Here is a 26,519-nt window from a genome sequence, read left to right as displayed (position 1 = left end):
AATGCTCAGCCAAACAAAAGTTTTGTCTAGACAACTCCTAACAGAAGCTCGCTGTAAAGTAATCAGATGTGAAGTGAGACAGTGCTCACTGTAAAGTAATCAGAGGCGAAGTGAGACAGTAAGTCTTTGCAGTAACAGCCATCTATCCCCCAAAAATAACTTGAAAACTTAAGGAGTCATTAAAACAAGTAAGGATCAGTTACTGCACAAAGCAATCACAGTCAGTTCCTCCTAGTTCCTTTAGCCTCATGCCAATAAGGTTACATTAGACTATTGTATGCCACCAGAAGTTTCCTAATTGTACTACATATTATGTATTTAGAAGCCCAAAGGCCTCAAATAAGACTGACTCCTGGCCAGCATCAAGTAATAGCCAAACTCAGACAATGTTCTTTGATAGAAGGCTGGATTCTGATTAGTCCATACTTGCATCAAAAAGAACACTAAGCACAGATAATGTGGCTAGCCCAATGTCTGCTTGGATGTATTGAATGTAAAATCTTTAAATTGTTTGAGATTGCTGATGAAAATAACACTCCCATACAATTACTAGTGAATAAACTCCTCACTGCAGCCAACATGTTACACTGTAATATGGAATGGTATTTTATAGGAAACTATTTCATAACACTCAATTTATATTTTATAAATAAATACATTTAAAAATAATTTTCCTTTCAAATGACAATTAACCTAATTTTTTTTACAGTGTGTATATTATATATATATATATATATATATATATATATATATATATATATATATATATATATATATAATATATATATATATATAATTATTATATATATATATATTTCTGGGCTCAGCCGTGTCGCTCCGTGAAATGTGTCCTCTTAGCACTATTTCTAGTAAAATATTGCTATGTTCCTATACCGAAACCTTTTATTTAGGTGAGCGAGTCAGAGACTTCTGACATGTCCAATTTAGCAGTTTCTCTGTATCATAGCAATATTTTACTAGAAATAGTGCTAAAGAGGACACATTTCACTGGGCGACACGGCTTCCTCGCCCAGAAATAGATTTTTCCTACGTCAAATCCCTATATATACAATAAATAATTACAGACGGAGCAGTCTGTTAAGGATGCTGCACCCTCCACCCTCAAGATCTAGGTTGGGTTTTGGCCTTTGGCCGGAACGTAAGGAAGGCTAAGCTGTATATCCTATCCCAAAATATGGCAGCTTTGATCTTCCCGGCCGGAGAAATCAGCCGGATGCGTTGACCCAGAAGTCGCAGCACCAATTATCAAATGAATTCGGGATTCAGTTATTGAACAGCAATAGGCGGAATTGCCGGAGCTTGGGTTGGAAGGAGTGTCACTTGAAGTGGTTGACAATTTGCCCATTACACCAGATGTGGGCACAGTTAACAATGTTAATGAGTCTAACTTAGTTAGTCATCGAGGTCTTTCCTCGAGTCACTGATTCTTCACTCCCTCTCCTTTTAGGAGGGTTGCCCCCTTCTAGGTCGCATTCCTTCTCTGTGATACCTAAAATAAAGATAAATCCTTCTAGTAAAACCTTGCTTAAAAGAAAACCAAAATCAAATTCAAGGCCTGGAAAAGTGGCCACATGTTCATACACATATTAAACCTAGACTGAAGTCTTCAAATCCGAGGTCTTAAGAGGGAATTCTTCCCATTGCCCACAAGTCACATACCTTCATCATCTAGCCATCGAATACCACATAAGGTACCGCCATGGGGGCAGGAGACTCCCCTCTAGTCGGCCAAGACCTGTTCAATACGAAATATTTTTAAATCAGGTCAATAGCCTAGGTACTTAGCAAGTTGAGTCGCAGCAAGGTTTGAAGAGGTGTTTAAGAGATTAGGTACGCAGGACTCCCTGATTGCAGACCTCAGACAGGAGTCGGCATTTCAGGCACCTAATAGTAACTTGGTGCAAGGTCAGAGCATGCCTGACGGAACCATGCTCCCTTCGTTCCACCCTAGTAATCCTTGGAGGGTGGCGAACTTCGCTCCGTTTATCAACGGGATGTTGACTATAGAAGGTTGTGGTACACGTAGGCTCGAGGATTTTGAGTTCTTCCCTGAAAGGTTACAGCCACCATTCATAGGTTGTGTTAGGCTTACTGAGGCAGCTCTGGTTAGAGAGGATAAGGTCCCCAAGGAGGCGCTTATCCTTTCTAGAGACCGGGCTCAGCTGTGTATGAAGCCTGGAAGAGTGGAACTGTGCAAATACTAGGGTAACGCATTTAGGAATAAGCCCTTTCACGATGTTTACGATGGTTGACGGAAACCCGTTACCTTTTACATCATAGGTAGCAGACCTTACCCTCCAGGCAGTGACACGGAAAAGAGCCCATGTCACAGCTTAGGGAGGCAGATCCCACATCATTGCTACTCCCAGGTAGGGAGGATTTGTGGGCGGATTTGCCGGCTACATTCTCGGTAGGCAAGCTTAAGCCAGACTGTGCAATCACTTTGTTTAGTGAGCGCCTCCCTAGGCTGTCAGATGCACTGATTCAAGCCAAATTTAACGCTAGGACGCGTCTCGCACGGTCTCTTAACTCCCTAGTGCTGTCGGAGACGCCGGCTCTTGAGTACGCTCAGGAGACGCTGTTTAAGATCATTGCAAAGTCGTTACTTTTCAGTATGTAATGTGACTTGTACGACTTTGCGGTTGCTAGGAGAAATTGCAAGAAGTATGTTCTATTCGAGGCTACGATTAGGCACGAACCGAACAAGCTTCTGGCTCCCTCAATTTGGGGTGCAGACCTCTTTCCAGCTTCTGCAGTAAACGAGGTTCAGGATGAGGCATCGCGTCTTAATCAAAGCATCAGGTTGCGTTGGGGTATCCCTTGTAAGCGAAAACCGGAGTCTTCTTCCCCCAGTTCTAGAGCTAGGAAGAGGCAAAGGCGCTTCCAACTTTTCCAGGTTCCACAAACAGCACCCTGTGCTACAGGCTGTACCAGTCCAGCAGGTACCCGGGCTTTCGACTTCTAAGGCTCAGCCTCAGCACCATCATCAATTTGTCCTCCTTTCGCCGTCAACTAACCAACAGGCTCCCCCACAGTATACTGTGTCGCCGGCATATAACCCGGTCTATGGTAATCAGGTATTTCAACCTTTTGCCAGGGTCGCGAGGGGTGTCAGGGCTAGGGGCTCCTTTCATCAGCGTGGAGGAACCAGAGCCCTAGGGCGAACTAGAGGTGCAAGGTCTGGAAGAGGAACCAGACCATCGTCATCTCAATGAAATTTCTCAGGTAGGAGGCAGGCTGTACCTCTTTCGGCATCGTTGGGGTTCAGCAGTTGGGCAAAAAGCATAGTATCCAGGGGCCTAGGCTGGAGTTGGAACAAGGGTCCACCTCCACCCATCACCTTCTATTAGGAACCAACCCAAGAGTTGATAGATTACTCCAGGGATCTTCTCCACAAGGGGGCAGTCTCCAGGACAAAGCATTTGAAATTTTGGGGTCGCCTATTCAGTGTCCCGGGGAAAGGCACCGATAAAGAAGGGTGTTCTTAGTCTTGTCCCGTTTAAGCTTGTACATTCGTTGCGACAAGTTCAAAAAGCTGACCATCTGTCAGGTACGGACCTTACTTCCCAGTGGGGTTTTCACCACTTATAGGTCTTTCAGACGCCTATTAGCCATGTCCTGTAGCTCGGCACTTCCGCCCATACCTTGGGTTTCACACTAAAGAAAGCAGCCTACTACTTCAGGGTGATGCCCTTCGGACTGAATATAGCCCCAAGGGTTTTCACAAAACTAGCGGAGGAGATGGTGCAGGAGCTAAGGTCTCAGGGTATATTGGTGGTGGCGCACCTAGACGATTGGCTGATCTGGGAGTTAGATAAAGACAAGTGTATGCAGGCCACGGACAAGGTCATGTCTTTCCTGGAACATATAAGGTTCAGATCAGAAGGGCCAAGTCCCGTCTGACCCCGGAGTCCAAATTCTAGTGGCTAGGTATCCATTGGGACTTGGAATCACACCATCTTCCATTCCATCGGAAAGGGGAAGTAGATTGCCAGGGCAACAAGACAAATTTTTTTAAAATGCAAAAGACTTCTAGGAGGAATCAAGAGAGTTCCTAGGCTTGCTCCAGTTTGCCTCAGTCACAGGCGTTCTGTTGAAAGCCTAGCTTAAGGACATCAATCGGGTTTGGCGTTCAAAGGCCAATGCCAGTTGTCGGGTCAAGATCGCCCGGATACCTCTGCTCCTCAGGAAACGTCTCCGTCCTTGGGCAAAGGCCGCGAACCTAGCCAAGGAGGTTCTGTTGCAGTTCCCTCCCTCGTCCCTAGTGTGCACGAAGGACGCATCACTCACAAGTTGGGGGAGGTTATTCACAGCACGTGAAGGTTCAGGGAACTTGGTCACCTCAGTTCCAATGCTTCACATCATCGTCCTGGAAGCTATGCCAGTGTTTCTGACCTTGAGGAAGATCCGTCCTCCGAAGAAAACTCATATCAGGTTGGTCCTCGACAGTGCGATAGTGGTACACTGTATAAATGGGTGGCTCAAAGTCAAGTCATGTGATCACGTGATTGGTAGCAATTTTTTCTCTAGCAGCCAAGAACACTTGGCATCTATTGGCTACCCGTCTATCAGGAGTCCACAATGTCGTAACAGACGCACTGTCCCGATCAGTCTCCCTGGAGTCAGAATGGTCTCTGGAGCGGGAATCTTTCAAGAGAGTTTGCAGGAGGGTAGGGTCTGGAAGTAGATCTGTTCGCTACAGAGGCAAACCACAAGTTGCCTTGTTATGTAGCCCCGAATCTGGACCCTCTGGCATACGCTACGGATGCACTAAGTATAGATTGGTACCAATGGAGGAAATTTTATCTATTCCCTCCAGTGAACCTTCTTCTGAAGGTGCTACACAAGCTGAGACCTTTCCAAGGCCTTGGTTTCCCTTTCTCCTGGAGATAGGCTCTTCGTCCTCACCCTCTCCCGGACTTGAGGTTGTCACAACAAGTACAAACGAGGACTGTGTTTCGAATCCTCAGTTCTTCACAAAAAACCCTAACTTTATGGATTTCATGAAGTTTGCAGGTAGGAGAGTAGGGGACATTGATCCCACAGAACATTTTGTTCTTGGGAGTCAGACAAATAGAATTTACACTTCGTCAGTATGATTGAGCAGTTAAGGAATTAACTACATTTCTCAAGTATCAAATACCAAAGTAATAACAATGAACGTGGCTATACCTTCTTCAGGACTTTATTCGAACAGGCTTGGCAGATGCCACGATAACAACCACTAAGTCAGCTCTGAAAAAGGTTTTCTTCTCGGTTTGGTATAAATCTAACTGAGTCTTATTTCATGTCAATTCCAAGGGCATGCGCACGTCTGCGGCTCGTTCACAGGCCATCATCAGTGTCATGTTTCTAACGATGTTCTCAGGCTAGCTTCTAAATAGACAACTTAAAGTGTGTTATTCATCAAACCCTTTGCGTAAGACACTATTTTTATTAAATCTGGCTTCAGCTTGCCAGGATATCGGAGCTGTCATCATTAGCTAGGGACTGAGGGCATATAGAATTCCTTTCCTCGGGCGCCGGTGTTTGCTTTCGCAAATAAGAATTTCTGGCTAAGAATGAGGACCCTTTGGTGAGGTTTGGTCCCCATGGAAGATTGTCCTGCTTTCCGCAGGATACATCTTTATGTCCTGTTAAAAACTCTCAAGGACTATTTATCTAGGACATCTTCCTATTCCGGAGGCCGCTCTTCATTAGGCAGAGTGGTGTACCATATCATTACAGGGTATTAGACAACAAACTTTTGTATTTTATTAAGAAAGCCAGCCCAGGGTCATTTCCCAGGTGCATGACATTCGGGCTATAGTAACCTTCTATACATTTCTTCAAACATATGAACTTTGATGATCTAAAGAAGTATACTGGTTGGAAATTGCCCTCGGTGGTGTTCAAAAAGCATTACCTTAAGGTATCGGCGGGGTCGGGGGTTAATTTTGAGTGACGTGTTCAAACTTGCACAGGTTTGTTACCTCTAGTTTGACTAAAGATGCACACAAAATTTCAGGTGAATTAGATAAAAAAACTCTTTTTTTAACAAATATTTTTTTCTTTAAAAACTTTGCATAGCTTTTTTTTATTTGTTTTTTTAAAGTGTATCTCCTTTCGTTATTTATCATTCCATTTAAAGAAAAAAGTAATGGCAGAAAGTTTAATACCATATCAAATAAAACGGCAAACTCAGAATCCAATATGTGATGTGTGCTATTTAAAAAGAATATTTTTAAAATTCAATAAAACTACCCTAAAATTATGTATTAAATATTGGTAAAAAAAAATTTTTTAGAGAAAAAAAAGAAAAATAAATTTGCCGATGTGTTCTCTCACTATCTTTATTCCAATTGCTTTTTAGATTATTAAAATCCATTTATAAATAAGGGTTTTTAGTTTTTAGAATTTGAATGTAGAAAATGTATGTTTTGAGAAAAAGCAGTTAAAGTTTGCTAACCAATTATTTTGCTTTTAGAAGAATAAAAAGTTTCTTGGGAAAAGCCTACAAGGCGTCTGTTTCCTTCTTTTATTATAAGAGATATTCCCTCTAAAAAAAACATTTATACTTATAGAAAATAGTTTATATATTTTTGGGGTTATCGTAGAACGCCACTCTACTCTTGTGCTGCCAAGAATTCTAATGAGCCCCTCCTTCATATCCTCCTTTTGATGTTCTTTGCTTCTTTTGCTTTCTTGAATGCATAGCAGACCTTCGTTTCCTGGTTTTCTCTTTCATTTGAAGCCTTTCAGGTTTTCTCCTGTTGTTTTTTCTCATAATAGACAGCAATGAACTTGGTGCATAGCCGATATTATGTTCCATTGCAGCAATATGTTTTGATATATAAATGAAGCTGTTGTTTCACCACCGATATGTTCTGCTTTCACACTTTCAGATTTGCACCTCACACTTACACGTTGGTTTCAAGTCAACATCAAAACTGTTTTCATCAATTTCAAGTGTTATATTGCTGTCCCACTGCCCGTAATACGTCGAACTAAAAGCGTCTTTTAGAGCTCTCAGGGTAATGAAACTATTTCTCCATCATTGCTTAACTTCAGAACGTCTTCTTTTTCAGTCATATAACTTCTCAATAAAAAAAACTCCTTAGGTTGGCTCCTGATAAAACACTGACATCACCTGCTACATTATGGACAGCAATTACATCTTGAAAATGCTCATTCTCTTCCTCGTCCCCCTTCCTCATCATCAGATAACTTCAAAACAAAGTCGTCCGGTACCATCATCATCATCATCTTGATATATTTGTGCAAAGGTATAATAGATTTCCCTTGGAGCTTCGTATAGGAAGTATTTGGCATCTCTTCAGCACACATGGCAGGTGGCGACATGTCGCAAGCTACATTAGCTCTCTATGCTTTTAGTTTCAAGATAGTTTTGATATTATGAGATTTGCTTCCCTTAGTTACTAAACTTCTTTTTTGGCATGTTAGTAGTATATATAATACACAATTGATGTCTAAAAGTCTCAGGAAGTGTTGCAGTTGATTGAAAATCAACAACTACAACGATTGCATAAAAAAATACAAGAATTCTCTCTCGAGACAAGTGGGCTCGCGTTATTCAGTCATGGGAAGAGTTGCCATCTTTATCAGGAAAACATATTGTACGGCATACGAAACAAAATGCAATGAAAAGAAACTCAAATACTTAAAGAATAATGGAAAAATGAAATAGTAAAACCACCCCTAACCAGACTTTATTTTCTACTTAGACGTGGCCTTTTAAACCATTTAAAAAGCTTCGTATCGTCTGTTATCTTACGTGTGGCAATGGCCCGGGCCCGGACCCAGATGTATGGAAATATGACATAACTATTTTCCACGAATTTGAGCCAATTTCGCCAAAAATTACAGGCCGCCGATACCCTTAAAGTCTTTGGAGGGTCTTAAATATCATACCATAGCAGGGGGAGACCAGTGTCCCCCTGCTATAACATCAATATAGTGCTGTCCTTGTATCATACAGATCTTTTCCTTTATGACAGCCTCATTATATTCTAATAACTACCTCAGCAGTTATATTTGTTATATTATATTATTCTATTTCTAATCAATCTTGTATTTCATTTTAGGAAAATGTAGCTTGGTGTTTTCTCTGGTACAATTTTCATGGAGCGACATGGCCGAGCCCAGAAAGGGATTTTGACGTAGGAAAAATCTATTTCTGGCGAGGAAGCCGTGTCGCCCAGTGAAATCTCCCCCTAGTTTTCCCCCCACTTGCTGTGCACCAAGCTTCATGCTATCGATAAGTATGACGTCACAGACGCCTTCAACGGGGTAGCAGGGTGTGACCTATGGGTCAGCTCCCCGTATTTGGGGGATTTTGATGAGGAAAAGGCTAATTGGAGGGGTTGCTGTGATAGTGTTTAACACTCGCCCCAGGTTTATACTGACACCTTTTTTTATAGGTGAGCGAGTCAGAGAGTTCTGACATGTCCAATTTAGCAGTTCTCTGGTATTATAGCAATATTTTACTAGAAATAACGCTAAACGGACTTATTTCACTGGGCGACACGGCTTCCTCGCCCAGAAATAGATTTTTCCTACATCAAAATCCCTTTCCTGCCTAATACAGTTAATGATGAAATGATAACAAAACAAACAATGAGAGACATTTGTAAAAACGGACAACTATTACCAATGCAGAGTTCACTTAAAACTATTAACTCTGTTACTGAACGGCACACTACCTTCTTCATCACCAGTGCTTTCAAACATCTGGCAACCAGGGATGTGACCATTAATGTTCTTCTGTTCCTTAAGTAACCCCCTGAAAAATAAAACACGCCTGTCACTGCAAGATATCATACTCATTCTCCTCTAAGTAAAAAATTTTTTACTTCATTAATAAATACAGTACAATTATTTTCCATTCACAATGACCAGGAAAGCACACTGAATGCACTTATAATAAAGATTTGTGCATTACATTAAAAGATTATTACATACCTTAAAGGATGAATGAGAAGTAAAACTAAAAATAATAGCCCAAGGTGGTGGGTGTAGAAGAAGGCATTGTAGTTCTTACTTCGTGCCCACTGAGTTGACGTGAACGCCAAAGCTAACAGCACAGCTGTCATAGCAATGCCAGTTATTCCAGGCACTGTAAGAAAAATTAAGCAATACAAATGCAAACATCAACTTCTCAAGAAATCCTAATCGCTGAGAAACAATAGCTATAATAAAACTCCCAAAATGTAATATGTATAATAAAACTGACAATTCATAATGTCTAAATAACCAGGTAAACTTTAAGTAATTAGTATCTAAGCCTTCCAGACCTCCACTGTTCTGAAAACTTACAAAGTGCTACCTACAGACAAAATTTCCAAATATTTCACTGTACAGGCACACTCAAAACAATATACAATAAGGCAAGATTCACTCAAGAAATTTAAAGTATTAATGGCAAGACGGGTCCTCAAGTGGAAGAAATTTTAGCAGATACAATTTTAATGCTAATCTCCACTTGTTCTCACTTGGGATAAAAAAGCGATTTCCTTCATTACATCTGATAATTAAACTGGTACTACCTTTTTGATCCGTGAACCGACATTTGAGAGTAAGACAAATGAGCGCCAACAACAGAGTGCACAACAATTGAGCGCAGTAACAGTTGATACCGACGCTTGAGTGTCAGAAATCCAAAATTATGCTAATGAAGAATACTACAATAAAGAAATAATATATATATAGTATATATATATATATATATATATATATATATATATATATATATATATATATATATATATATATATATATATATATAAACATTTGCCAAAAATATTTTTTTCTGTTTTCTACTCTATTAGTTGCTTATTATTACAGTTATATTATATATAATATATATATATATATATATATATATTATATATATATATAAACATTTGCCAAAAATATTTTTTTCTGTTTTTCTACTCTATTAGTTGCTTAATTATTACAGTTGTTTAGTTACTATCTTAAACTTGTTGGTTATTATTATTCTGTTTTAGGAAAAGTAAAAACAATGGTTTTCAAAAATGTTGTGATTTCATAGTACCCACACTATTGAGAAGATAGCATCATCAAAAGGAAAACAAAGCATAGTAAACAGAGGCTACTGTAACATACATGGTGCTGTACAAATAGAAAGTGAAAAGGAAGAATATAGTACATTTTTGGTGACATATACACATCCGCCAAAGATCATAATCATATACACAATCCTGCAAAGTCAGCGGCTAGCTTTCAGTGATGTGGCTTCGTGAAAGGGTTGGCAACATCAAATGATCAACCCAAGGCAGATCATTCAAGATACCCACATTAATTTGCACCCTGAAGTAGCTGCTATTCTTCCTAAGTATTATCACTTCAGCAGACTGTGCAATGACAATGGAAACACACAAAAATGCCTGCCCCGGCTCCAAGTAATGTAGGGGAAATAGATATCCCTAGAAAACTTATTTCCGCGTATGCTGTGGAAATTTTCTTGCATATGACTATGGTGTGATGACCCTGATAAACATTTTATATTTGCTACTCCAGTGATAGGTAATTTGAAAATTGTTTAACAATGTCTAAGAAATGCAAGATATCAAAACATCTTGTAACCAAATGATAAAAAACATCAATAGGGACAGTTGTAAAACAGTAGAAAAGCTGTTAAAACGGTACACAGTTAGGAAGAAATCTATAAGTATAATTTTGCAATGCTGACGCTCAAGTGTCTGTTATCTTGCACCTTTCTGATTATGAATGAACATTCAATACTAAATTCTTTCTAATTGTGTCAAAAATCTGAAATTCATTTAATTTCCATCCTGGCTTCTCTAACCTTTATAAGACTTATTACTCCCTATTGCTGACAGGCACCTTAAATTTCAAAGTAACCTCTTTTCTCTCTCTCTCTCTCTCTCTCTCTCTCTCTCTCATCTCAATCTCCTCTCCTCTCTCTCTCTCTCCTCTCTCTCATCTTCTCTTCCTCCAATTAAGGGCTATTCATCCAAGCAAGAACATATACTGGCATGGCCAGTTTAATCTCACAAACAAGAAAATTACTGCACATACCTGTTGCCACGAAGAGATAAAAGGGGTTCTGAAAAAGAGAGTAAAATGAGGTGAACAACAATATTCATGTTATGAATTCTATTCCATATAATATATTGAAAGAAAGACCGTGCAAAATTTCAAGCTCCCACTAGCATGCATTTCATGAACATTGTTGTCACTAGCATTTAAAAGCATTGTACAAGTAACAAGTAGTTTTCCAACTGAAAACTGGACAAACTGATTTGAAACACATTTCTCAGTAAAATACAAAAATGAGAGTATGAATTATTCAAATTCCATACTAACTCTCATTTCTGAGCACAAATCTGAAGCCACTTCAATTTACAAGATAAATTCAACCTATTCCTCATTCACCTACGATATTTTTAGACTAGTGGCAGGTCTACCAAAAGACTTTGAGATAAATTTGGTGCCCCTCACAATCAGCTCTGAGCCTCTTGCAGTTTAACACATAATAGAGGAAGATGCGAAGGAGTGCAATAAGAGATTCATAGAGCTGACCATTAGTTAACAGCAGAATCAAAGGAGGAGGTTACAGAAATGTTTGAATGATGGAAGATTTGGTACAGCATCACAAGAGATGATCAGGATTGCAAAATAAACAAGGGATAAAAACTATGTAATGCCCTAATGAGAGACAGAAGGAAATTGAGAACCCTATTGTGGTAGAAGGGAAGATAGTACATATTAGAAAAATCAGACCACTTTTGTCCTTGGGGATGCACTGAATTGTGAAGAGTTTACTGGGAGACAATAAAAAATTAAAAAAAAGAAAAATTTAAAAAAACATTAAAAAAATGAGTAGCAACACCCTGGATAAAGCAGAAGATAATGACAGACTACTGGCAACTAAACTATCCTATTAGTAAACAGACCAAAGACTTCCAATGCATGCTGCAGAAACATGTGCACTGACCAAGAAGAATGAGATTTTGAAAATGTGCTATAGAAGAAGATCATATTATGTACAAGAAAGTAGCAGTGCAATTCAGTGTGCTGCAAATTGAAGTAGACGGAGATGGTTTGACAAGATTCATAAGGATGAGGAACAATTTATCAGGAAAGCAGCATACAAAAACCTGTGGCAAAGCCCAAGAAATCATGGGAGAAGGGGAATGTGAAGACCTGACCAAAGGGGAATTCAGATGGAAAATGCACAAAGCCAAAAAGTGACAAGAACTCATTTTTTCTATGACCTCCTAAAGGGAAAAACTGGCGTAAAAATGTTGGCAATGATTATGGCTTCTAAAAAAGATATTGGTTGCACCTCATGCCAAATGTAGTTTACTTTACCTTACCTGACCCCTATAAGCAGCTAGATTGATTTCTGGGTACTGTTTACAGTAATAACGAGAAAAGATTGAACCCTGTCATTACCGCTGTGAAGCACCAGTATGCAATGCTGGAAAAAATGTAAAGAAAAAATATGTTAAAGAGCTTATGGATAAGTATTAAAAAAAAATTCTAAAAAAACACTCTGACCTAAAATATTACTTGTATTGTATAGTACTATTAAAAACATACGCACAAGTGCCTCCATGCATTATATCTAAAATGGTAATAAGAGGTATATCTTAGTTCTAGCTGACCACTGAGCTGATTAACAGCTCTCCTAGAGCTGGTCCGAAGGATTGGATATTTTTATGTGGCTAGGAACCAACTGGTTACTTAGCAACGGGACCTTTAGCTTATTGTAAGATCCGAACCACATCGAGAAATTCATTTCTATAACCAGAAATAAATTCCTCTGATTTTTCGTTGGCAGAGCAGGGATCGTACCCAGACCATGAGATTGGTAGTCGAGCACGTAACCGACTCGTCAACGAGGAACCAAAGTGTTAATAAAGACCAGTACTCTGAGTAAAACCAAAATTCTTATTTTAACTTCCCTCATTAATTCTATAGGAATTTGGCTCAAGATACAATAACCCATTTGATAAGATTACAATACATGTACAGTACAGTAGTACTGGACTGATGTTCTGATTAACTTGAAATTAAAAAATGACAGTAGTAAACTTTTGTATGAGACTCGGTAAATTCCAAATTCACATCCAATAGAAATTGACTACAGTAATTTGTTGAAATCGCCTAGCCTAACATTACTAGAGCCCAAAGTTGGATTTATACAATATATGGTAAAAATAAAAGGAAGCAACACTGATGATCTTACCTGAAGATATTATCACAGTTACAGCTATCAAAGTGTGGACTGACTTAGCAGTCTGAGTAAAACTATTTGTAAGAAACATAGGTAGAGAAGGCGAACGATTTTTATTCTCTGACCGGAATAATGACAAGAAAGTCTGGAAAGCCGAAGAAATACTGGCTGCTAATGCACGACACATAGGAATCACTATAAAGCAGCAAGATAAATTCAGAACTGCTGCTGTTCCACGTGAAATACACATAGATACCTGGAAAACATCAAAAGAAATGCTGTATGGTATTTATGTATTATTTTATTAATTGTATAACTGTATATCAAAGTATATTTAAACTGTTTCATACAGTTTAAATATACTTTGTTTTGTAAAATATAAGCTTCTTTACCTTGAATATTACAGACTTTGATGACACTTGAAAATCTGGTTGTAAAACAATTTCAAACCTTAGTCCAATCAATTAAAAATCTAATCATATTTGAAGACTTAACAATATCACACAAAAAGAGAACATTTCACAAAATCACACATGAAGAGAACATTTTAGCTTAAACTTTTTCCACTTATAAGGTTCTTAAAAAGCATGTGCAGTTCTTGATAGGTTACTCTTAAGTTAACCTCAATTAGGTTTTCCATGCTATAAAACCAATATTCTTTTATTATCACACAGCTGATTCACTGCTTTTCAGCGACCATGGTTCTACGGCTAACATATTAAACCAACATGCTACTTCAGAATCCTATACAGCAATAACTCGGAATTTCCCTTTCCAGCAATCATAACAGAAATTAGACAGGAAAATATCACATTAACCTAGTTTGTAACTCGTACAAATGAAATTACACCGTAAGGTAGTAAAAGACTTTTTGCATAAGAAGGGAGGGAGTACAAAGGCAATACAGCTCAAGGTAACCAAATCATTTTGATAGCTAAGAATACTGATACCAAGGGTACACCTCAAATTATTCATAAAATTAACTTATTAATAAAATAGCATAAAACATACCCAATTAAAAAAATGGTCCAGATCGTCTTGAAACGGAACATCAGTAAATCAGTGAAAACATAGATGTTACGTCATGAAAGATAATGTGTTATGCAGATATAACACGTGGTACATACAAATATAATGACCTCCATTACATTAACAATGAACAAATCTGTCACAAACTATTATTTGAAAATGGAAGTAGTATATCAAATTTAGAAATGCGCAAATACTCCCAGGGGACTCTGAAAAATCACTTACAAATCAACCACAGCAAACTTCCACCAAGTGACGATGATGACTTTAACTGACTAGTTTATTTATAATCAAGGTGAGAACGGAAAATAGGCTTTCTGTTTTCCAGTAAGACGTTCACATGAAAATAGCAGTTGGTTGAAAGCGTTCGTGCTATATTTGCAATTAGTCATTATCATCTGCATCAAACACACATCGAACATTTAAGAGCACTAATATCTTCTCAAATAAATAACCCTGTATATACTGTACATAGAGAGTTATTTATATAGGTACCATATCTACTAATACCAGAGAGAGAGAGAGAGAGAGAGAGAGAGAGAGAGAGAGAGAGAGAGAGAGAGAGAGAGAGAGAATTTTTTCTAAAAAAACTTATTTAAATATGCAATAAATATTAATCATAATAATAAATGTTTTACTAAAACACATAGGTACACACATATATATGACAAATTTTTTAATTAATTCGTATTTCTCCATACTATGCAAACCAGAGGTCCTTTACATAAGGAAGCAATTCCTTATGTAAAAGACAGAGGGTTTATATATCGTGTAGAGACAAATTTATATATATATATATATATATATATATATATATATATATATATATATATATATATATCGAGCTACAATGTCCTTTAATATCTAATTCGCTCTACCTTGGAATTAATATATTTTCATATATGCCTCTCGCGGTGGTGGTAGTAAGTAAAAGCTTCACTGACGTTCCTGGATTTGAAAGGATCACCATGGGTTTGCGCCCTGGTCCAAGCAAGTCTATTATCAAGAAAAATTCCCCTTCGGTTAAGCATATATGAAAATATATTAATTCCCGAGGTAGAGCGAATTAGATATTAATGGACATTGTAGCTCGATATATGTATATGAATCACGGAAATGTGATATGACTTATATTTATATATATATATATATATATATATATATATATATATATATATATATATATATATATATATTAATTCTGAGGTAGAGCGAATTGGATATTAAGGACATTTGTAGTTTAATGCATGTACTATGTGAATCACAGTAATGTTGATAAATTCACACACACAATACATATATAATATATATATATATATACTATATATATATATATATATATATATATATATATATATAATATATAATATATATATATACACAATATATCATATATATCCCCTTCGAACCCAAAAAATTGTCATCTCCGATTTTGTTGAAATTCGCAGCCTAAGAAGGTTTCTGTCTAATAACTGCACATACCTTACGGGAAGTTTCAAATGTAACCAGTTTCCGGCTTATGAAGCCTTTTATTGTCCAGATTTCTTGACATTGGGCTGCAATGCACAGATTATGGCAAGATTATCGAAATATACATGGCATACTTTAGTCATCTGAATGATAATGAACCTGAGAAATCACTAATACCAAGAGATATCATAAAAGATTTTACTAATAAAATATGGCGTCTCAAACCCTTCAAATTTTGAGGAAAAAATGTTTCCTACACTGAGATGTTACTGTTTATCTGCTGTAAACTTGTTTAGCGATGAATGTACTGTATTTACGATTGTGGAATAAATCACTAAAAATAATTAAATTTCGACTAAAAAGCAAACTAGTTTTTCCTCTAAAAACTCATGGGTAAATAAAACTTGGAATGTTAATTTTTTATACTGAAATTACTCACATGAAAGATAATACAGCTGCATAACAAAGAGTGCAAATGCTAAAATGCCCTATTAGAGACCTAAAAATTTTACTTCTCTAAAAATTTTATTTATGAACAAGTTTTGTTTTAATTAATTGTAAGTGTAAGTCTCAATGGCTGTTGAGTTATTGAAGCCTTAATGTAAATATATTATTTGGCCTTTTCCAGTTGGGGGGGGGGGGGGGGGGGGGGGAAGGGGGGGGGGGGGAAAAATTTAAATAATTCCTTTGTTAAAGTCCAAATTTACCTTTAATTCTCTGATTCACCATCAGCATCATTCATTACAGATCTCTCTCTCTCTCTCTCTCTCTCTCTCTCTCTCTCTCTCTCTCTCTCTCTCTCTCAGTTAAGTGCCCAATAATGTCTTAGCATTAAGATTTCAATAGCTCAGCAACTGTGTGTGAGAGAGAGAGAGAGAGAGAGAGAGAGAGAGAGAGAGAGAGAGAGAGATCTGTAGTAAATGATTCTGATGGGGAATGAGAGAATTAAAGGTAAATTTGGACTTTAACAAAGGAGAACATTCTCTCTCTCTCTCTCTCTCTCTCTCTCTCTCTCTCTCTCTCTCTCTCTCTCCTCTCTCTCATCTCTTCATCATCTCAAACCTCTGGATTTGAGCAATTGAAGACTTAATGTAAAGAAATTGTTTGGTATTTAAGAGAGAGAGAGAGGCAGAGTTATGTAACAAATCATTCTGATAGTGAATCAGCGAATTAAAGGTAAATTTGTAATTTAACAAAGGAGCTCTTTAATTAAATTCTCTCTCTCTCTCTCTCTCTCTCTCTCTCTCTCTCTCTCTCTCTCTCTCTCTCTCTCTCTCTCTCTCTCTCAGAGCTGTTGAGTAACTGAAGCCTTAATGTAAAGACATTGTTTGGCATTTAACAAAGAGAGAGAGAGAGGGAGAGATATGTCATAAATGATTCTGATGGTGAATCAGAGAATTAAAGGTATTTAAATTCTACCCACAAACCCCACCTCTTCCTCTTTTTCTCTGTTAAATGTCGAATAATGTCTGTACATTAAGACTTCAATAATTCAACTGCTGAAAGAGAGAGAGAGAGAGAGAGAAGAGAGAGAGAGAGAGAGAGAGGAGAGAGAGAATTTAAATAGCTCCTTTCTTAAAGTCCAAATTTACCTTTAATTCTCTTATTCACCCTCAGAATCATTTATTACAGATTTCTCTCTCTCTCTCTCTTCTCTCTCTCCTCTCTCTTCTCTCTCTCTCTCTCCTCAGTTAAATGCCAAACAGTCTTTACATTAAGGCTTCAGGAACTAAACAGCTACTGAGGCTTACACTTACATTTAGTTAAAATAAAAATTAGTCGTAAATGAGATTTTTAGGTCTGTAACAGAGCAATTTAACTAACATGTCAACTCTTATTACGTATATGTTGTTAATGTAATTATTGGTAAAACTTCCAAGTAAGTTATTAAAACCATTCTAAGTTAAGAAAAAATACCAAAATGTTGATTGCAATGAGTCTCCATCATTAACTAATAGAGGGGAAACCGCAGTCTTACTGAGGCCCAGTGTCCACAATTCTGCACACTTCCCAGCAAGGCATTTCGTCATATTACAATTCGCAGATTAAATGTGATAGTATGATCATTTCATCGATACAGATATATAGAAGAAGAATTTCTTATAGTATCTGTTAGGTTTTAAGTTTAAAATAAAACTTTTAAGATGACGCAGTTTACAATTTATTTAAATATAAATAAATTTCCAATTGATAGAAGCCCACTGTCAAGAATACGTACTTGACAGTCAAACTCCAACTAGAACTGTCGCCTTATAACACCTATTAAAAATACATTGAGGGCCTGGTCATACTCACTAATGTGTGAGGGATCTTCACTGAGAATTTTCAGCAGCTGTTGTAATATATAGGACGTGATAGGTCTTGAAATTTACCAATAACTTCAGATGTTTCCAAGAAACGGTACTTCTGGTTACTCAGCAGATTGCTGACGCCTTGCTTTCAGAAGTGAATGTCTAAAACTTCTATGGTGTGGAGTGCATCATCTCTCATAGAAGATGGGACATTTATATGTCATAACTACTGAATTTTTTAGCTGAGAGGATTGTTTATTAAGTGTCCAGTATTCTGGACACTTCACTTAGGGCTGGGCACGAAGGATAATATCTATATAAGTAATATCTATATATATATAAATATATATTATTATATATTATTATTTATATATATCTTATATTCTATATATATATATTCCACACACATATACTACATATACATGTGAGTGTGTTATTTTTCTAATCGAATCATTTTACATGCATTAACTTTGGCCATTTGTAAGTTATGGTTACTTTGGGATTCATAGAACATCTCTGAAAATTTATTAATAATTAATATATCTATCTATCTATCTATCTATCTATCTATCTATCTATCTATCTCTCTATCTATATATATAATATATATATATATATATATATATATATATATATATATATATATATATATATACACTTCTCCAACCTTGAACTTACCCCCAACATCCGTCTCAGATAATAGTACTTCGGGTCTCTCTTGTAGCGCATGTATTCTATGTAGAACATTCCGACGCATAACGTCACCCACGATATCTGTGAAGAAGAAAGGAGGTATAATAAGTATACTGAATTATGCTCATGTCACGGTAAAAGTAAAGAGGGCAATTTCGTTTGAATGGGCAGTGGCGCCTCAGCGGATGTGGGCTACAGTTAGCTTTCATACAGATATTCTTCCGTAAAACACATATCCTTGAATTGCAAATGACAACGTATGAATGATTTATGTCATAGCGGAATATAATTTAAGACCTCATAAAAATTGATAATTATAACTACACATTTACCTTACTCCATTTAAATAGGACTTTGAGACTCACAACCAGTGTCCCGGTGTTTTTCCAGAATAAAATTTTATCAACGTACTTGACAAAGATGACACTTTGTCAATGGGTATCTAAAATCCCTACCTAATTTTTGACTGTCTGTATTACAAAAGTTGTATAATTCTGGTAATTATAAGAGTAACACCGACTTCTTCTAGACCTCACCAGCAAACTCAGAGGAATGTCTTTCGAAGATATAATGACGTAACTTATGACGTCATTAACTTGCCGCCTCCTCGATGGATTAATTGGCTATTCGTGAAAAAGTCTCAACCTCTGGCAACAATGAAATAAAACCGATACTCCTTGTTTACACTTTGTAGTAGTAGTAGTAGTAGTATATAGGATTTATGCCATGAGGTCGAGTGCTAGAATCCTTGAAGAAAAGGGTTTCCACAAGTAATCAGAGAAATTACTTTCTATCACTCTTTCTCCATTGAAAAATTATATAACAAAAAATCAATTAACAAAGTGAAGAAAAATTTGGCATTCGTTGTAACTCCTCTGATAATTTTCCTAATATGACAGTGACGATCATTGTAATAAATAGACAACTGTATAGGATTAGACTGTATAAGAACTTAGACTTCAAGCCAAGCACTGGGGCCTACAGAGGTTATTCAGTGATGTATTATAACCAATGACATTTTTTTTTCTTGGGAGAGAGAGAGAGAGAGAGAGAGAGAGAGAGAGAGAGAGAGAGAGAGAGAGAGAGAGAGAGAGAGAGAGAGCAAGTTTTAATGTTGTTCCGCAAGTTATATTTTGCTAAGAAATCAACAACCACTGCTTTATAGAGCAAATATAATTGTCTTTCTGCACCTTATGGAAGTCAACAAATGACGTAAACTTGGTAGCCTTGGATGTCCGGGTGTACTCCTTACCCAAAAAAGGACACTACTATTCATTTACCTGTTCAATTCTAAACTATTGTGCAAGTCGAATCACAAAAGCTGTCCTGCAACCACGGGGATAATGACTTATCATAGCCACCATTCTTGAAGCCTTGACAAAGTACGAATATTCATTCAGAATTTCAGAGACAGCTGTTTGTCGTCATCACCTTGTGGGTGGAGTCGGGACGTCATATGTTAAATCACGCGTAACTTTTAACCCATACATTAGTGTGTTCTGCCACTGGCTTCGGCTGCTTAATTTCACTCTTATGAATTTACTTTTTTCTAATATAAGTAACAAAGAATGTTGCCAAACACTAGGTAGGGATGTAAAGTATACTATGCCTAAGTAATATCTTTGTCAAAGACATAGAAAAAAAAGTTATTTCGAAAAACACCGGGACAAAGGCTCTGGATCTCATTTAGTATACATGATTAATGGTGCCATAACATTCCTATGAACACAAATTCCTGTCCTAATAAGCTTTCAATGACTCTGTCACAAAATACCTCTTCGCTTGATGATAAAATCTATATAAGAAATCTTTAAGACCTGTTCTAAATTTGCAGGCTTTAAATCTTTTTATTTGTTTTCCTAATAAATGTTTTATATTCAATACAGAATCTCTTACTGCCCTCATATGGCTATCGTATTACTCAGATTAATTATAATTATCCTCTGCTATTGTAAGTAATTATGGTACAAATGAAGACTTGTTTTAAAATTTGATTTAGTTACCAACTAACAAATACTGAAAAATAGAATGAACGTTCTGATTTAAGCAAAAAAAATCTCTGTACATTGCAAGAGAGACATGAATGCAGACTTTGTCAAAAACAAACCTTTTGTTTTAAGTATATGTATGAAGTTCTATTGACAACGAATGCCAACATAAGTATAGTGCGTATACTGAATAAACACTCATATAAAAGACCATAATTATTTGCGAAAAAAAATCAATGTCTAAAGTGATTTAAATAATTCTGCCCGCACTCTGGAGCCTCTGACAACGCGTTTTCTTATTGACAATCATCACACGCAGCTTTGACATGAAAGCAGAGTTTAGATGCAATAGTGAATTTAAAAAAGGCATGATCCGACCTCCGGCTTACTCGGGACACGGGCAAGATTTTCCACTGACGCATGAGTTGCAAACATTATATTTCTAACTTAGCGTGAAGTGGTATTCATAACCAATACTCATACGTAGTACTCCTCATACTAACAATAAAAATCATACTAACAATAAGGATTGAATATATCCTCACTTATAAGTGGAAACAAAATAACTGAACAGAAATATAACATTTAAATTCAGTACATCAAATAAATTACAGCCCGTTGTTCACCGACGAAAATGAAAAAAAATACAATATATTTTAATAAAAATAATTTTCCTGTATTATTTAATATGCACATTATTCATTTTTTACATTTTCATTCTACTAAAAAAATTATAAATAACCTCTCCTAAAATTCCTGTCTAACTCAACGTGAAACGCCGTTTTCTGGCTTTTTTAGGCCTTTCCTAACCGCCCCCCTCCCCTCACCAACGAAATCGTTTGTAAGCTCACTCCTCAAGTAAACAAACATGCTTACAAATTCAGTTTTTAGTCAATAATTTAGTTAATTAAGAAACAAACAAGTAAAACATGTGCCAAAGTTTCTTCTGCACAGACTATGATGCTGTATGACACTCAGCCATGGCCCATGAAACTTTCAGCCATAGCCCAGCGGTGGTCTGTCATGTTGGCACCTATAGTAGTGCCAGATGCACGATCATGGCTATCTTTACCCTTAAATAAAATAAAAACTACTAAGGCTAGAGGGCTGCAAACTGGTATGTTGATCATTCCCCCTCCAATCATCAACATATCAAATTACGCCCTCTAGCCTCAGTAGTTTTGATTTAATTTAAGGGTGAAGTTAGCCATGATCGTGCATCTGCACTGCTATAGGTCCCAGTATGATAGGCCACCACCGGCCCGTGATTGAAAGTTTCATGGGCCGTGGCCGAGTTTCATACAGCATTATATGCAGTGCAGAAATCTCGATTGCGTCGAAGAAACTTCTGCCCATTTTTTAATTGTTTATCTTGATTAACTCAATAACAAGCATTACTGACTAAATACTTTTGAATTTGCAAGCATTTTCATTTTTTCTATTTTGCTATTTCATTGCATATGATCTCTGCTTTCATGTCAAAGCTGCCTGTGATGATTGGCAACGAGAAAACTCGCTGCTAAAGGCTCCAGAGTGCAGCTACAATGATTTTAATCACTTCTGACACCAGGGTTGGGGATTTCTTTATATTTTTTTTAAATAAAAAAAACTAAAAATCGGTGATTTATTTGATTATTTTCATTTATTTGGTTTTTTGATTTGTTAGATGTTTTTTCAATCCTTTTTTTCCCTCAAAATGTATTCTATGACAGAATTACTATTGATTTATCTTTGAGGTTTCCAGTTTTGGCCGAAAGTATGTACTTGCAATTTTTTTTTTATCAAAATAAATAGATGCAGCACAGGTATGCTCAAGTTTTTATTAACCTCCAAACCATATTTTTCAATTTGTTTGCTTTCAAATAAAAAATAAATAAATAGACAATTAAAAATCATGAATTTTTAAATGAAAAATTCAATTATTTAATCAGTTTGATTTAATCTGCCAACCCTGTCTGACACACGCTGATTTTTTCACGAATAATAATAATGGCACTCAGTTTTGAAGATCTGGGGGGGGGGGGGGGGGGGGGGGGGAGGGGGGGGGGGGGGGGGGGGGGGTGGGGGGGGGGGGGGGGGGTGGGGGGGGGGGGGGGGGGGGGGGGGGGGGGGGGGGGGGGGGGGGCGGGGGGGGGGGGGGGGGGGGGGGGGGGGGGGGGGGGGGGGGGGAGGGGGGGGGGGGGGGGGGGGGAAGGAAGGACAAATAGCCCCATCTAGGTAAGTTTTTCGTTTTTTGACACAAAAGTAATAAAAATTAAAAATTAATTGAAAAGTTTTGTTTTGGAAACTATTACACTTTTTCTTGTTTTAAAAGGTTTTTTTTTTTTTTTTTTGTCAAAGGGGGGCAGGACCAAAACAGCTTTGAACCTATCTTATTCTCCTGCACGCCAACGTGAATCCTATTCACTCGAGAAGGCAGCCTTCCAGGATATCATCAGTGGCGGATCTCGAAATCTTTAATTCGGGGGTTGGTACTTGGAATCAACACACACACACACATATCTGTGTGTGTGTGTGTGTACACACATACTGTACGGGTATATATATATATATATATATATATATATATATATTATATATACACACATCACATACTGTACGGTAAATATCAAAAATATATATATATATAGTATATAATATATATATAGATATATATATATATATATATATATAATATATATATATAAATGCACACACATATATATATAAAACATATAATTTAAATCATATGCACATATATATTGCATGTACTAGAGAGAGAGAGAGACCGAGAGAGAGAGAGATGAGAGTTTGGAGAGATGTTGAGAGAGAGAGAGAGAGAGAGAGAGAGAGAGATTGTAATTGTGAAGATTGTTCCATTGTGTCCAACCGCTGTAGCTTACCAAGAAGTAGCAGGTGAAGTTCTTTTGGCAAATACAATCATTAAATACGTGCATACAGGAAAAATAAATTATTATAGAAATTTATTTTCATCCTTTCTATCAGTATTTTACTTGAGTGCAGTGGGTGCACATTATCGAAATATAATTACATTTTTGACATTTATACATTATTCTATGCAAGAGTTGGGGAAGGGGGACGTGACCTGGTCTCCCCCGCCCCCTTTAAATCCTGCACTGGACATAGCTACGATTCCACTGTTTTTAGGGAGAGAAATTTTGGGGAGAGAAAAAATGAATGCTACTGTTTTGGGTCTTCCTAATTCAGAAGCCAAGTGCTGCGCAGTCTGTAACACCATTATAGATATCGCTGTTGACATCTCTGATGGCAGCACGCATACTACGTCAGCCATGAGGCGCCGTGACTGTCCAAGATCCAAAATGGCGGAGTGTGAAGGAACTGCCGTCTCTTTTATAAAGGTCTGAGCTCCTATGGAACAGGTTCTGCGAGCGCAGTGCCACTATAATTTAACAAAGAGTACTACATTAAATTAAAGGAGCCGAGTACTTATGAAAAATTTCAGAATATGGGAGAAAAAAAAAATACTAATGAGACATGAGAGAGAGGGCTAATCAAGAAAGTGTGATTCATGGATACATTTGATTGATATGATTAGCACAAAAAACTGGCCAAGGTCACAGACGTCGAAAAATCCCCTACCTACGACTGCATTTCTCCTGCTGGGAAACCTGAACAAAGCTTCCCCTGACAGCATGCACACCAACATCGAACGGATTAACTCAAACTAGTAAATAAAAGACCTTGGAACTGAAAGCCAGACTTCATTTGCCAGGTGAGAGCGCTCAACACGAGTGATCCACGAAGAACTGACCTGACAGAGTGTGGAGTGCAGAGCATTTATTCATTTGCAAGACGTTCATATATGTGCAGGGAGGGAAACAAAGACGAAACTGGTCACTTTATCCTTCTGGCATTCAACTCCGATCATATTTCACTTAGTGTAATGATGATACAAGATCATGTCCACCTGGAAAGTGAGGAACAGATCCCTGACATAAAGCTAAGTAGTCCACATTAGAATGGGTTGAGGGGCACGCACAAAGTTGAAGATACAGATAATTGGATGCGTGATTTCATGTGGAGTGATATGCGGTGAGGATACATTGAATCCGGCATGTGGTAATAAATACATAGACGTCTTCCCTTAAAGAAAGAAAAAATTGCAAGAAAGATGTCTTCCTTAGAAAGCATAAGAGAGTTTGTTAGGCTAAAGGAGACGCCAACAAAGAACAAAGCTCCAGCTCGTGGGGAAGTTCAGGAACAGAACAGAATCAAATAATATAGAGGTAATAAATCAAATGTGCGGAAACTCTCAAGTAGGTACTGCCCCAACAATGCGTGATGGGTTCTTCACTTGTTTCGTTGGCAGCGGGATGAGCGCTCAAAACCACTAACCGAACTTGATCTTCAACATTCAAAACAGAAAACAGAAGTGACTGAACAGAGGTCAATACTCAGCATTCCTGGCAATCGCTCTCTACATATATCGCTACATGGGAATTTCCAAAGAGCAGATATATCTGCTCATGCGAATGCCACCACCAGCAAACTTGGCGTTACTGAATTCCGGAGAGAGAGAGAGAGTCCAACTGGCCTCTTGCTGTCTAAATAGAACAAGCATGGAAAAGAAATATACAAAATTTCAAATAAAAAGTTCAACAGCCACATCCAAAATCCTTAGTAAGATAACAATTACGACGCACGAACCACTGACAACTGAATAACTGTTATTTACATATTGTTAGCTGATTACAGGCCAAACACCATTTCAAAATTTCTTTGATCAACACGAATGAAAATCGGCGCACAATACACAGTTTGAAAAGAGAACAACCCAAGTTAGTCAGAATCAATTTTCTGCCTGGATCTCGAAGCATTAGCACCGAATGGGGCTCTTCAAGTTCTAGTGGCTGTTCTCATAACATTCATGGACCTTGCATTCGTGGTTAATTATATCTTTATATATATATATATATAATATCTATATATATATATATATCAAGCAGCTTGTTTTCCTCCCTAAACAGCCAGAGCTCTTCCAACTATCTATAATATAGCCTAAGTTTGACGTCGTGTCTCCTGAAAACTGAGAATGTCACTCAGTTCTTACCTCAGATAGAGTAAGGTACTAATACTTTTTAAACATGATAATTATATATATATATATATATATATATTATATATATATATATATATATAATTTTACAAGTTTTTCAGTATTAGTTTTTCGATGTTTAAAATTTTTTTTAGCTTGTTTTTGTTTTTGTTTGTTTTAAATTTAAGTTTCATGTTTTTAGACTTTGTGAGTTTTTATTTAACCGAGTCCATTTTTAAAATATTATTCTTTGTAATCTTACAGCCCTGATGACGAGACATGTGGTCTCGAAAATTTGGCCTATAAATTTACAATGCTACGATGGCTGTATGCTAATTTTGTTTTATTCCTACTGAATCTGCGGCGTTCTAGATGCCCCAATCTTCCAGTATACACACACACACACACATACACACACACACACACACACACACACACACACACACACACACATATATATATATATATATATATATATATATATATATATATATATATATATATATACATATATATATATATACATATATATATATACATATATATATAATATATACATATAAATAACTATCTACGCCTGGTTTACACAATGTGGAAAAAGCATAACAACAGGGCATCCCATGGAACATAAGACTAATAAAATAAAGCCATGCTCAGCCAAAAAATAACTAAACATTGCCAGTGCGTCTTTCTATCTGGGCAGACACGTGTGCGTTGATCACTGCGACTTCTAGCAGCGAGCGATC

At 37.1% G+C, this 26,519-nt stretch overlaps 1 protein-coding gene across 1 annotated transcript in view; it reads right to left on the bottom strand.

The window, feature by feature from the left end:
- Positions 1–26,519, bottom strand: part of LOC135218976 (NADPH oxidase 4-like) — a gene marked incomplete in the record, with an annotated part of 231,949 nt that overhangs the window by 146,472 nt on the left and 58,958 nt on the right. The window contains 7 exon segments of the mRNA XM_064255415.1: positions 8,724–8,803; positions 8,983–9,136; positions 11,083–11,110; positions 12,384–12,442; positions 12,476–12,487; positions 13,259–13,502; positions 18,715–18,810. Of these exon segments, the coding sequence (XP_064111485.1) occupies positions 8,724–8,803; positions 8,983–9,136; positions 11,083–11,110; positions 12,384–12,442; positions 12,476–12,487; positions 13,259–13,502; positions 18,715–18,810 (673 nt within the window).

This window comes from Macrobrachium nipponense, chromosome 1 (assembly GCF_015104395.2).
Source record: "Macrobrachium nipponense isolate FS-2020 chromosome 1, ASM1510439v2, whole genome shotgun sequence".
Classification (NCBI taxonomy): Eukaryota; Metazoa; Arthropoda; class Malacostraca; order Decapoda; family Palaemonidae; genus Macrobrachium; species Macrobrachium nipponense.
This window is presented reverse-complemented; position numbering and strand designations above follow the sequence as displayed.